Genomic DNA, 14485 nt, shown 5'->3' with positions numbered 1-14485 from the left:
TGGCACTCACAAACCGAGCCAAAGGCAGATGCTTAACCAACTGAGCCACCCAGGTGCCTCTCCCCCCCCCCTTTTTTTTTGAAGTAGGCTCCATGGCCAGCACAGAGCCCAAGAAGGGTTTTGAACTCACAACCCTGAGATCAAGACGCAAGCTGAGGTCAAGTGCCAGATGCTCAGTGGACTGAGACACCGAGGCACCCCATACCATTTCCAAATTAAACTTTTAATTTTAATTCCAGTTAGTTAACGTGCAGTGTTGCATTCATTTGAGGTGTACAGGATAGTGACTCAAGAATTCCATACAGCCCTCTACCTCTCAAAGTATCCATGATAAGTCCAACGGAGGCATCGTCATTCCGTGCGAGCCGGTGTGGCACATCAGTTGGGTGCCCGCTGGAAGTCGCTTGACTCTGTGGGCAGCAGAAAGCTGACTCGCATTTTCTGGCCACGCCAAGGTGGATGTGTGCATCGTCTCCTCTGCTCTGTCTGCAGGGTTCTCCTGGAGGAAGGAAGGGCCACAGTCCCCTGCCTGGCGGACAAGCTGACCTCCGAACTCATCGTGCACATCTGTGTAAGCACGGGCACAGCGGTCCGTTTTCTGAATAGAGCCCCGCAAACCCAAAGCTCCGCCGTGCAGGCTGAGTGACCCAGTGACGATCTCCCGGGGGCAGGCGACGTTGCAGGAGTGGGTCAGTGGGTCTCGAGAGCAGCTCTCCCGTTCCAGCAAGCTCCCAGGTGCTGTGGACGCTGCTCGTCAGAGGACCACACGTTGGGTGGGAGCTCGCAGATGATATCCGCTCGGCCTAATTAAAAATGAAAATCTTACGGGCCCGGCATCCACGTTCCCTTTCTCCTTACCGGCCACTGTCATAATGCCTTGGTCTTTGAGATGATGGTAGTATTTCATATTTTAGGTCTCTCTGGGGTTCTTTCTCAGAATTTGTCTGGGTAGAATCTCTTGCAGTTTCCCGTCTGCGATCCCTTAAAAAGATTTTTTGGCACACATCTCTCTTGCATTTAGCGCTTGATAATTCCCGGGTCAGAGGGAATTATCACGATGGCCACAATGACCTGGCTTCAGGTTTTGACTTTGGGCCTGTTTTGGGACTGGATCTGTGGCCCCTCGGGGAAGCCCAGGTTCGAAATCCGTTTCTCCAGGGAGAGGCAGCCTTGGCTCCTCCCAGCCCCTTGGAAGCGCCTCCTGCCTGAACACTTCAGATTATCCGCTTGACGCCTCAGGGAGTGCAGATTTGGGCGGCACACCTGTCTGAGGGCTGGCTCGTGGTCACAGATTTTCAGTCCTGATTTTATGCTCTTCTGCTCAGCTCTGGGTTCAGGTGTCCCGTGCAATCCCCGAGAATGGGGAGGGAGGGCGCGGTTGTTCCTAGCTGACCCACCAGCGAGAGCCTGGCTCTTTGGGGTCCCGGCTTTATGTAGAAGGAAGACGCCGACCCATTGGATTCCCTGCCTCCAGCAAGCCCACCTTTATTCTTAGACCCAGCCACGTCCTTTTCTTTGCAACAGATGCCCCGTGAGGCCGAATGTGGCTCTCCTCCGGCTCTCCTCGTCCGTCCCCAGTCTCCTAGGTCACCCAGCCAAGCCTCTGAGTGACTGTCCCGCCCCTGTCCACCCACCGATGCATTTCCAGCGATGTTTCCCCCACGTCAGCCAGCATTTTCTGATATTTGCGGTGGAAGAGGGGGCTGGTGCCCGCTGTCCACCACGTTATCGGGCACAGAAGTCCCCAGTACCATTCATCTGTGGACAGCAGGAAAGTGGTTGGATCTCGAATGGCTCCAACGGCCGCTTTTTCAGAGCCCATTAGACGAGCGGCTCTTTCTAATCTGCCGCAGAGTGGTTGTCACGTGATCACAGAACCACTCGTTCCTTCTCCGCCGGGGGCAGGCTCCACGCAGAGGGGTAGCCTCCGTGCCTGCCTGAGGCTGTCCCCCAGGGGAGCGGGGACATGGGGAGGGCTTGGTGGCATCAGCACCTGCTAACACGCCCCCCCAACACCATCTTCTCTCAAGAGGAAGCCAGGTGGTCGGGCATGCCGTGCAGAAGGAGGCCTGGGAGCCCCCGCTCCGTCCCAGTCCATCCCGCTCCGTCCCGGTCCATACTCATGTCTGTGCCTTATTTTCTCTTTTCCGCAGAAAACCCTGCCCCTGCTAGAAAATCAGATAAAGGAAAATCATGAGAAAATAACGGAGGAGTTACAAAAGTACGGCTCCGATGTGCCCGAAGATGAGCATGAAAAGATGTTTTTTCTGATAGACGTGAGTGTTGCACATCACCTCAAGTCCAGGAGTCACACATCTTTGTCCAGAAAGGGATCTTGTGCCTCATGCACTTTCTTCTTGCTCCCCAAAAGCTGACACAGGCTCGGTCTGCCTGCTTGGCCCCAGAGAGGGCCTGGGGCGCAGGGACAATGGGCAGGGAGTGACAGGTGTCACGTGCGCTCCCTGAGACCCCAAGGCAGTCAGGGCAGGGTGTGGGGGTCTGTCACCCCTGGAAGGGGGCAAGGAGAAACTCGCCTGCCTTCCGCCTCCACGAGACCTCCCAACGCCCCCGTGTGTGTTTGAAATACCTCCACCTACCCTTATGTTCTCCTCGTTGGCAGAAAATTAATGCTTTTAGCCATGACATCAACTCCTTAATCGAAGGGGAGGAGTCAGTGGGGGAGAATGAGTGTCGACTCTTCACCAAAATCCGGAGCGAGTTCCACAAATGGAGCACTGTGATCGAGAAGGCGTTCCAGAAAGGTGAGTCCGGGGTGCCACTGGCGACCTGGAGAGGGGGCTGGAGTAGGGAGGTCGCAGGGGGGCAGGAGGAGCGGCTGGTACGGATGCCGGTGAGGGGGCACGGGGCGCGGGCGTGGAGGCCACACGTGACCCGGCCCACCTCCCTGAGCTCGGGCCAGCAGGGGTCAGCTGTGGATTGCAGACGACACCCGCAGAGGACACACCATGACTTATTCCTGCTGACCGGACTTTCCCTTTGACCACTGTCCTTGGCTTTGAGTTCGGGACGGAGGAAGATACCTTATGCATTTTTTACACAATTCAAAGGCCATACCTCTCAGTCCTACTTGTTCCTTGGAGGAGGTACGGAGGGCAGGACGAGGTAAGTAACAGCATTTCGTGTTGGAAAAATGGGGCCGTCCCTCGCCCCATCCGCACAGCTCCCGCACCGCTTATTGGAGCTAATCCCACAGCACGGACGGCTGAACACCCACCGTGTGATGTGATCTTCCATCAGGGAGGGACCGCTGTCCCTTTCAAGGAGACAACAGTCCTGACCTCTGGCAGCCATGCAGCCATCGCTCAGCAAGCTTATGACAGTACACAGCCCATGAGAAATGAGCTTATTTTTTTTAAGATGCTAAATTCCTCCCAACAAATGATCAGTTGCAAATCATTGGGCACCCACATGCAGGTACATGAATCTAGACCCCCTAAAGCCTCCCTTACGCAAAGATAAACTCAAAATGACTCAGAAACCAAAATGTGAGCCCTTGAACAGTAAAACTCGTAGAAGAAAGTGTAGATTTGAATCATGTCCTTGGATAGGCGGTGGATTTTAGACGGGACACCTATAGCACGGGCAACCAACAGAATAACAGACAAAGTGGACTTCATCAAGGTTAAAAACTTGTGTGTGTCAAACAGCACTCCTCCCCCCCCATACAGAACAGGAGGAAATATTTGCAAATCGCACATCTGTAAGGGCCCCGTATCCAGAATATACAAAGAGCTCTTCGGATTCAACAACAAAAAGACAAATCATCCAAATTAAAAATGAACAATAGATTAGAGTGGACATATCTCTAAAAGGAGGCGTACAGATGACTCAGAGGCACGGGGATAGACTCAGTGTCATTAGCCATCGGAGGGACGCAAACCAAATCCACAGGAGAGCCCCCTCACATCCACTAGGATGACTAATATGTGCTTCTCCAGATGCCTCTCTCCTTGTCTTGTAGATGTCGCCTTCTCCCTGTGACTTTCCTGTGTGGGTCTGTGTCCTGCTTTCCTCTTCTAAGGACCCAGTCAGATGGCATTTGACCATCTCCATCTCCAAGCACAATCACATTTCTGAAATGCTAGGCATTAGAACTTGAAACATACCCATTTTGCGGAGTCACAATTCAGCCTTTGACAGCAGACCATGGACTACTATTCAGCTGTGGAAAGGCATGGAACACTGAACTTGGTACAACATGCATGAGCCTTGAGGCCGTCATGCTAAGTGTAGGAAGTGAGACACAGAGAGCCCCAGGATCTTTGATTCCATTGATATGAAATGTCAAGAACAGGCAAATCCGTAGAGATAGAAAGTAGATTAATGGTTTCCAGGGGCTGCAGGGAGGAGGGGGAAGTGGGGAGCGCGTGCTGATGGGCACAGGGTTCCTTGGGATGATGGAAGTGTTTGAGAATTAGCTGGTGGGGATGGTGGCACCATGTCCCTCATGCACTAAAAATCACTGAACTCTACGCTTTATTAGGGTGAATTTTATAGTATGTGAAGTATATCATGATTAAAAAAAAAAAAAAAGCCTATGAGAAAATTTCTCCTGACCAAGAGAGGAGACCCAGACCACAATTCCTGGTTAATTCTTCAAAAAGAGGAACCAGAGCTCTCTGATCTTGCACTTGCGGAAGTATCCTCCATAGTCCAGTTTGTTGAGAATAAAAAAAATTGCAGAAGTATAAAGAAGAAACAAAGTGTTTTATGTAGCAAACAGTGATCTTATGTATCTGGTTACTCTGTTGTCTCCTCTGATCTATGAACAATTTCTGCTCCTGCTGTTGTATGTGGATACTTGGATGTGTGATGAGTCTCGGATTCTGGATGGTGATACAATTTCTTTGGTAAACAGCTATAGAATTTCTTCCCCAAGAGGAAATTCCTTCCATCCTCCCCTTTCCTCCTCCCGCGGTTCACTGCCCTTCGGCCTCACACCCTGGCTCTGTACTTGCCGCCTTGAGATGACTTCAGGAAAATGGTCTTGAGATCCGTTTTTTTATTGCAATCCCTGATTTTTTTTTTTCCATCTGCAAATCAGATTGGATTTTTCCCCTTGCCTCTCTGTGTTTTCAGAAAGTCCAGAATGATATTGTATTTAAAAAAAAAAAAAAACAAAACCCACAAGGTTCTGTTTGTAAAATAACTCCAAACGCTTCTTTTCCAGGTTACAAAGCTATATATAAACAAATAGAGAAATTTGAAAGTCGGTATCGTGGCAGAGAGCTGCCGGGGTTTGTCAATTACAAGACGTTTGAGATTATCATAAAACAGCAAATCAAAGAACTGGAGGAACCTGCTGTGGATATGCTACACACGGTAACGGGTGAGTTCTTGATTTTGCTTTCAGGCATTTTATTTCCAGGGGAGGGAAAGGCTTGCACCCAAACCAGGGCTGACCTCCACAGCTCTCCTCCTGTGGTGTTCTTAACCTCCCAAGAACCCGACTAATTCTCTGGTTCAACATTTCGATTCAGTTCTGACCCTGAGTTAGCATCCATCTTCCAGCTTAAGGGTTCAGCCCCGCAGGACCTCCCCGCCTTGTCCATGCTTCTGATGGACGTGTTACTAATTAGAGTTCGCATAGCCCCCTCCTCGGGTTCTATACTTTGCTAGAACAGCTCACAGGATGCAGGAACACACTTTACTTATCTCTGCTGATTTATCTTAAAGGACGTACTTACCTTTGCCAGTTTACTGTAAAGGATGTGAATGAGAGAGATCCATAGGGGAGGTCTGGGAGGGTCTGGAGGGCAGGTGTTTTTGTCCTGTGGGGGGGACGGGTACCACCCTCTTGGCCCGTGGGTGTGTTCACCAACCTGGAAGCTCTCTGAACCCTGTCACTTAGGGGATTTAAAGGAGGTGTAATCAATTATCACAAAGACATAATTAATTATCAGCTCCATCTCCAGCCCCTCCCTCCTCCCCAGGGGTGGCAAGGGGGAGCTGAAAGTTCCAGGCTTCTCCTCCAGGCTTGATCTTTCTGGTGACCACGCCCCCTGTCCTGAAACTGTCCAGGGCCCACCAAGGGTCACCTCGTTAGAACCAGAGATATTCCTACCACCCAGGAGACTGTAAGGGGTTTAGGAACGCGGCGTCAGGAACCAGGAGCACAGACCAGATACCTGTGTCTTACTGTCCGCACCTCCAGGCGGTTCCAGAGCTGTGATTTCTTCACAGACTCCAAATCCTGTATTTATTTGACACCTCTGAGGATCACGGTTCACCGCTAAAGAACTGTCCGTTGCGGGATAGTTCTGAGAGTCTCGAGGCCGCGTGAGTCTAGGTGCTCTAACCATTGTCACGGCAGGTGGGAGAGCGTTGGCAGGCACTGAGGAGAGACGCAGCTGTCCCCAGGACCGACGGCTCCCTTCTCCTCTAACTGCCATGCTCTCTGTCACCGAATCTCTTTTCTCTGTCCCCACCGTGGCTGATGCCATATTGTCACTCATGCCTCAACTGTCTCGTTTCAGCAGGAAGTAATAATCATTTATGGATCCGTGAACCCGTAGAGCTTGGGGACGGTCCCATGACAGCACCTTAGCAGATGTATTTCTAATACAATTTTACCTTGAGTCTTAATAATTGTGTATCAAAACTGGTCATTGTGTTGTGTTGATAGAGCCTTACAGTCATAGACAACAACTCTGAAACATCTATGTATATACACCTCCTTTTGTTTCAGGAAGACAAGATGTGGAGTCAGGAAAAGATTTTCAGGGCGCCTGGGTCAGCTGAAGAGTCTGACTTTTGAGCCCTGCTCAGGTCTCGATCTCAGGGTTATGAGTTCAAATCCAACGCTGGGTTCCATGCTGGGTGTGTAGCCTACCTAAAAGAAAATTTCAAGAATAAAGATGCTGCACATCATATTAGGACCAAATTTTGTCAGGAAGTCCAATGGAAATATGAGGAGTTTCAAAAACTAAAAATATACAAAAAATAAAGCTATAATGATGGGGCACCTGGGGGGCTCAGTCACTGGGTGTCTGCCTTCAGCTCGGGTTATGATCCCAGGGCCCTGGGATCGAGCCCCGCATCGGGCTCCTGGCTTGGCGGGAAGCCTGCTTCTCCCTCTCCCACTCCACCTGTTTGTGTTCCCTCTCCTGCTGTCTCTCTCTCTTTCTGTCAAATAAGTAAATAAGATCTTTTAAAAAAATGTAAATTTTCTGATGATAAGAGCATGTTCATGTTTTTTTTTTTTCAAATAAATAACATGGCCATTTAGAGCCCATTGATATATTTGAGAGTGATGTGTCTTACTATAAAATATTTATATAGTTATAACCTACCAGATATTACATTCTTTGCAACTATCTCTGTCTAGGGTGAAAAATCATTTTTTTAAGATTTTATGTATTTCAGGGAGAAAGCCCAAGAAGGGGGACGGGCAGAGGGAGAGAGAATCCCAAGCAGATTCTCTGTGGGGCGTGGAACCCGATGTGGGGCTCGATCCCAGGACCTGAGGTCAGGCCCTGAGCCCAAACCTAGAGCTGGAATCTTAACTGTGCCAGCCAGGCGCCCCAGGCCGCAAAGTTTAAACGTCAAAGAAATACGCCTGGAGACAATTGGGCTTTAAGCCAGAGAGCCTCCCGCAAAAAAGGCGCTCGTTTGTCCCTGAATGGGAAGCCGGGGCAGGAGGGAGGGGAGGGAACTTCATTTCTGGATATTTCACCCTCATTTTTTTGGGGGGGGGGCAATGTACGATTATGAATGAATCTTGTTTTTTCCTCAGATATGGTCCAGGCTGCCTTCACAGGTATTTCGAAAGCAAACTTTGATGAATTTTTCAACCTCTACAGAACTACGAAGGTAAAACTGTCCGCGTGTTATTTAAAAAAAAAAAAAAATAATAATAATAATGTCAGCCTGATGCTGGAAAATAGATTTCTTGGATTAAGACCGTCTCGACTTTACTGGGTGTTTAGAGAAGCGAACCGTCCCGCTCACTAGTGAAATTTACCGGTGGTCCTGCCGGTGGGGTCTGGTTGGAAGCCGTAAGACCGGCTGAACAAGTGAGCGGAGTGTAGAAACCAAATCCTCCAGACCACAAGAACGTGAGACCCATAGTTCCTGCGGAACACCGTCGCCTCCGAAGACAATGGCTTTAACCTTGAAACTCACCGCAGGGGCGCCCCGTGTCTTCCGAGAGTGAAGAGGCAGGAGGAAGTCACACCTCCCTGGTCCGCTCTCAGAATCAGGGGCTCCCCGCGGCTCAGCCTGGGCCCACATGGCCCAGAGTGTGGCCTTGGCCAGCTTACGTGATAGTCACTGAACCCTCGCGTTCTGGGGGCTGGAGGGCCCCGATCGAGGTGCTCAGATCCCACGTCTCCTGAGGGCCCGATTCTTGGCCTGTCGTGGCCGCTTTCCCCTTGTATCCTCAGGAGACAGAGAGATGGGGGGGGGGGGTTGCAGAGAATAAGGGAGAAGGGAAGCACTCTGGTGTCTCTTCGTATAAGGGCATTGACCCCATCTCTGTAAGGGCTTCACTGGCCAGGCCTGACCCCCTAAAGCCCCCCCCCTCATGCCATCACACTGGGGATCAAGCTTTCAACCTGTGAATTTGGGGGAACACACGCATTGCCCCCCAGCACCCAGCACCGCTGGGAAGACTAGCTTGGCCTTGCACAGGCTGGGGGGCTTGGGGTGGACTACTTCTGCCGCCTGGACCTCTGGAATGAGCATGGAAGAAAATGTTCGGGGCTTGGGGTGCCCCTAGCACTACGCATCACACTTGGTGGCCCTGAGTGTGAGTTCTGGGGAGTCCAGATACTTTCTGTGTGAGAGATCGACGCCCCAGCCAGTTTCTCCAAACTGTAGGGACATGAAGCGTGCAGAATTGAACTGACTTAAATTTTTGGCCCCACTCTTATCCCCATGAGCTCTCTGATGGGTCCTATAGTCCTGATTCGATGGAAAGCCCCCCAAAGAGAAAGACAGAAGCTGAGACCTTGGGCCCACAAGCCAGCCCATTTGGGTTTCAGGAGGGGCGTCCAGGCTCCTGGGAGGTTCTGAGCCCAGCCAGGGTGGGAGCCCCTTCCTAGGCAAGCCAGCGTGGGGTGCTGTCTTGGCTCACCTGGGAGCTGGCTAGCCGTGGGCTCTGCAGAGGACCTCCTTCCTCGCGCCGATGATCTGTTTCTGAGGGACCTTTGTTGTGCTTCTCTCTTGCTGCAGTCCAAAATTGAGGACATTAAATTTGAACTAGAAGAGGAAGCCGAGAAGTCCATCCGCCTTCACTTCCAAATGGAGCAGATCGTCTACTGCCAGGACCAAGTGTATCAGCAGGCGCTGCAGAGGGTCCGAGAGAAGGGGTCAGAAGACGGAAAGAAGAAGGAAAAGTTAAACAGGGGTCATCCCTTCGAAGGGATGACCTTCGAAGAACTTTCTCCAGTAAACATCTCCTTGTCTGAGATCTTTGAGCATCTGATGGCGTACCGTCAGGTAAGCCCATGGGCACCTCCAAAGGCCAGTTTTCAGTCTGTGTCCTTGTCTTGTGAATGCCTCTTTGGCCTACCGGTCTCCGCATGGTGATCACCAGTCAGCTCGTCTGCCAGGCCCTTCTGGGAGCCCCGTGGAGACATTGCGCCTCGGAGAGGCGAGAAGAGGCCGGGGCTTGGAGCCACCCACTTCTGGAATGGACAGGCTGTGTGGCCCTGGCCAGGTTAATTGACCTTTCTGAGCCTCAGCTTTCTTCTCTGTAAAGTGGTATCTCCTCCCAGTTCTTGTGAATCTTCAGTGAGATAAGCATAGGTAGGACCCTCCGCTCAGCGTCGGTGGGCATTGGCCGTGTGCCCAGTAGAAGCGACTCACAGAGATACATGCTTTGATGGCTGCTGTCCTTTTCAACTAATGGGGAAAGCAGTCTCGTTCATGCTGGGGAAGGGGGTCCACCTCAAAGTCGCTGAGATGGGTCGGGGTCCGGGCAGGTAAAGCAAATAGGCTTCTCTCGGTTTACCAGATATCTCCATCAGGTCCGTATGTGGATGCTTTCAGGCTTCTCGAATTCAACAGCACACGCAGGTTCCCAGGATCTGGCTGCAAGGCAGATGTGGATTGCAGGTGTGAGGTGGGGTGAGGATCGTGCGTCTCTAATGGGCTCCCAGGGGATGCCCTTGCTATGGGACAGAGATGGTCAGACTCCATTGCCCGAAGATGCTGTGATGTGTGCCCACGTGAGTGAGTCCTGTGAAGGGCTAATCAGAAGGCACCCATGCACCTTGGCTTCTCCCGCAGTTAAGCCTTCTACCTGTCCGGTCGTGGGCCTCACAGAGACATTTAGAGCAGGCAATGCACACACAGAGAGAATCCCGAGAGGAGAATGAGTTGATGGTGGAAGATGTCCCCCACCCACCCCATCCTGAGCCCTCCCTTCTCCCCAAAAGAGGTCCTTCTCTGGTTTCTTGACATCGTCCAAGAGAAAGCTTTCTTCTTCTTCAGGAAAATCTCTGTTTGGCGCTTAAGGCCTTCAACTGATTGGATGAGGCCCACCCTTTGATCTCAGATAATCTCCCTCACTCAGAGTCAACTGACTGGAGATGTTAACCACATTTACAAAATACCAGCACAGCAATATCTAAGTTAGCATTTGGTTGAATAACTGAGTGCTTTGGCCGGGCCACGGTGATCTACGAAAGTAGCGTGCTCCGTTACGTTGATGAATTCTCCCCCGCAGACGGCCTGCTTCGTCCCACACTTGGCAGTTTGGTGTCCACTGAAGTTGTTGGCTTCTCGACATGGCAACTGGTTGAACATGAGCTCTTGTTGTGTTTTCTCTTATTACAATGAGGTGGGGTGTGGTTTCACAGCGCAAGAGCTATTTCTGTTTCCTAATTAGGAAACTGTGCTTCCGGCAGAAATTCTCTGCAGAGCAGGGTCTCAGATCTTGGCGATTTATGGTGCAAATACTCCAGAGTTTGTCGTCTGCCTGGTGACTTTCGTTTTGGTGGTTTTAGACCATGCTGGCATTTTCTAGATTTCTGAGTTGGGCTTCATAGTTATTTCCTTGTGGGGCTTCCGAACTTTTTGTCAAAATGTCTCCACTAACGCCGCTGGACTTTGTCTCTGAGATTTAGAAACAAAGTCTATATATTAAAAATAATATATCATTTCAACCTTTATATTTAAACTGTGATCCATTTGGAATTACATGATGTCCAGAATGAGGCTTGCTCTAGATGGCTGATGGTTGTCCTTGAACTATCACTTGAAGACCCTATCCCAGGCCTGCTGGTGCCTAATATGCCTTTAATCGGTCACCCTCCTCCTCTGTGCCCTGGGGTCTTTTTCTAGATCCTGAATTCTCTTCTGTTGGTTTACTTTTCCTAAGTCAGTATCGATATGATTACATTCGCAGCTTTTTATACAAGTCTTAAATTAGTGCAGCTGATGTCCCCAAATAGTGCGGTAAAATATACATCACGTAACATTTACCATCTCAACTATCTTTATGTGTCCTGGTCAGCGGCTTTAGGCACACTCACACTGTCGTGCAGCCGTCCCCCTGTCAGCCTCCAGGACGGTCCCCACCCCATCCCCATGAAACATGGAGTTCCCCATCCCTTCCAGCCACCCCTGATCCTCCGCCATTCCACCTTTCAGTTCTGTGGATCGTGTGAGTAGACCTGTGCGATCTCTGTCCTTGCGTGTCTGGCGTATTTTACTTGGCATAATGTCCTCAAGGCTCGTCTTTGCTGGGACGTGTGCCTGAATGCCTTCCTTTTAGAGTAGAGTGACTTTCCGTCGTAGGGACCGACCACATCTGGTTTATCCGCTCATCTGTCTGTGTACGTTTGTCTGCCCCTTCGGGCCGGATAATGCTGCTGAGAACGTGGGCAGGCAGCGCGGTCTGTGGCCCCCCTGGCCTTGGGCAGAAATGTTCTGCCCATTCTTGTTTGTTCGTTTCAGTATGAATTGTCGGATGCGCTTACCCCGCTCCCGATGCGACTGCTGACATGCTCGCCGCGCTTATATTCCTTGACCGGTCTGCCAAGGTGACACGACATCCTCATGATGTGAGATTTCTCTGTCCAGGAGTATCGAGGGTCTCTCTGCTTGAAGATCTCCTTTTGGGGGAGCCTCAGAAGTGTTTCAACGCTCTCTTTGCATAGACTGGGTGCACGTTTCAGGTGTATTCCTACGTCTCTGCTGCGAGTCTTTTTTTCCATTTTGTCTTCTGTTTGCTGTCAGATATGGTTTCTGCAGCTGATTCTTGTGCGTTTTCCCAGCAAACCCTCCCCGTGCGGCGCATAGCGGTGGCTGCCCATCCCCCTTCCCTTTCCAGTTCCACACCCAGAGCGTCGGCTTCGGATCCTCTTAGTGCGGCTGGAAACAACCGGGGAGTCAGAAGGCAGCCTCGTCCTGTCTGACTCTAACGAGAATGCTACTTTTCTCCAAGTATGATCCTCCCTGGCTAAAGGCAGGGTTTCCGTGGAACTGTGCTCCCTCTTGAGGTTCCAGGGGAGAATCTGTCTCTTTGCCTCGTGCGGCTTCTGGAGGCCGCCCGTGGTCCTCAGCGCGTGGCCACTCCGCCATCTTCAAAGCCAGCGATGCTGCTGCGTCTCCGACCTCCTTCCGGACCACACGCCACCCGAGTCTGCCGCCTGCTTCCCCCCTTTGCACCCGGCCCTCCGGATAATGCAGGATAGTCTCCCTGGTTTAACATCGGCGGACGACCTCGACCCCCTCTGCGTCCTCAACTCCCCTCTGCAGCACGAGGGCCTGTGCTGTTCTGTGGTCAGGACGCGGGTGTCCCTGTAGCCGTCTGTCTCCCTGGTGCACTCATCGTGACCTCGGGCAGGTGTCCCTAGGTCAAGGATTGGCCCAGTGGCCCCGTGGGCCCCGGTGAGGGCCAAGGCAGCTGGCTGGCGCTGCTCAGAAATTTCTTCTCCATTCCCGGAGAGATGGTTTCCCACAAACATGGCCCGTCTCGGGGATCCCCTGCTGGCTCCTTGTCCCCTTCCCTCTGCCTGCTGTGGCAGCAGGCCACATGCCTCCCTAGCTGCCACCCTGGAGCCCAGAGCTGTGTCCCAGCTCTGCTGCATGGCCTCTTGGGCGGCCTTCACCGGGCGCCTAGTCCATGCCTGGCCTCTCCTCCAGCTTTTCCCTTTCAGCTTAATCTTTTTAACCATCTCGTGAGGCCAGGTGCTCGGAGTCTCACTATTTTCTGGGGGAGGGAACGGAGGCACAGAGACATGGAAGGGACATCAGCCTGTCTCAGGAGGCTTTTCAGTAACAGGTGGGGCCTACGGAGGGAGGAGGGAGGGAGGAGAGAGGGGGGAGGGAGGGGAGAGGGAAGGGAGAGGGAGGGGAGAGGGAGGGGAGAGGGGGAGGAGGGAGGGGAGAGGAGGAGGAGGGAGGAGGGAGGGGGAAGGGAGGCGGGAGGAAGGAGGGAAGGAGGAGGGAGGAGGAGGGGCTGACGCTGACTTGGGACATGCAGAGACAGCAGAGGACGCCCCTCTGTGGCTTTTGACAGCCCAGCCCTTTTTTCTGCTAAATAATTTTCATGTGGATTAAAAACCGAGTCCTAAAATCTTTCCAGCAGAGCTGCAAATCCATTGAAATTGGAGTTTTTGTTCTCAGTCTGTGCATTTACCCTTTTCAAGCCCATTTTACCCCCTCTGATCAGAAGGGATACGAGAGACGAGAGACGGCGTCGGGGCTGGGACGCTCCCTGCACCAGGGGTTCCCCAGAGGACACTGCTGGGTTGGAGGCCCAGCCGGGGGCGTGCACCTGCCCAGCCGTGCCCGACGCTCACAGGCTGCCGTGGGCCCCTCAGCCCTCCGTGACGGTGACCGTGACCTCTTCTTCCCCGCCAGGAGGCCACCACGCGCATCTCCAGCCACATCCCCCTGATCATCCAGTACTTCATCCTGCAAGTGTACGGGCAGAAGCTGCAGAAAGCCATGCTGCAGCTGCTCCAGGACAAGGACACCTACAACTGGCTCCTTAAGGAGCGCAGTGACACCAGCGACAAGAGGAAGTTCCTGAAGGAGCGGCTGGCACGGCTGGCCCAGGCTCGGCGCCGCCTGGCCAAGTTCCCCGGTTAAGGCGGCTCCCGGACCCGCCCGCGTCTCCAGGGCACCTCTGCTGGGGAGCGGGACCCGCGCTCTCCCCCGAATCCATGTTACAGATGCTCGAGCAGGCAGCAGCCGGTCTTCCCAGTCATTATCCGTGCTTGTCCCTGCGTGGGCAGAGAGCTAGGAAGAGGACGTAGGTCGTGATTTGCTGCCACCGCTGCCTTCCCAGTTAGGAAAAATGCATTTCCACCCTCGGGATTGTTCCCCCGAACCCTCTGTGTCTCCCATGGGGACCCGTGCATGCGAAGCAGCATCGTAGAAAGCTTAGTTCCTGCTTTGTGCACCTTGCTTTCATGCCGCTGACGTTTTGGGAGCATTTGGGGAGCTTGGGGCGGGCACTCTTAGACCCTGTATCTTACTGATTTGTAATAAACCCGTTTCTACCAGA

At 52.3% G+C, this 14485-nt stretch overlaps 1 protein-coding gene across 4 annotated transcripts in view; it reads left to right on the top strand.

The window, feature by feature from the left end:
• The window catches only part of MX1 (MX dynamin like GTPase 1), a 30328-nt gene extending 15843 nt beyond the window's left edge, over window positions 1–14485 (top strand). For all 4 annotated transcript variants that reach the window (XM_080809721.1, XM_080809719.1, XM_080809720.1 and 1 more), the window contains 7 exons: window positions 493–571; window positions 2154–2276; window positions 2621–2762; window positions 5192–5350; window positions 7757–7833; window positions 9196–9462; window positions 13837–14485. In XM_080809721.1, coding sequence (XP_080665847.1) covers window positions 493–571; window positions 2154–2276; window positions 2621–2762; window positions 5192–5350; window positions 7757–7833; window positions 9196–9462; window positions 13837–14067 — 1078 coding nt within the window. In that variant the 3' untranslated portion in view covers window positions 14068–14485. The remainder of the gene's footprint in view (window positions 1–492; window positions 572–2153; window positions 2277–2620; window positions 2763–5191; window positions 5351–7756; window positions 7834–9195; window positions 9463–13836) is intronic.

This window comes from Martes martes (genome assembly GCF_963455335.1).
Source record: "Martes martes genome assembly, chromosome: 1".
NCBI lineage: Eukaryota > Metazoa > Chordata > Mammalia > Carnivora > Mustelidae > Martes > Martes martes.
Note: the sequence above shows the minus strand (reverse complement) of the source record. Positions and strands in the feature narration are given on the sequence as shown.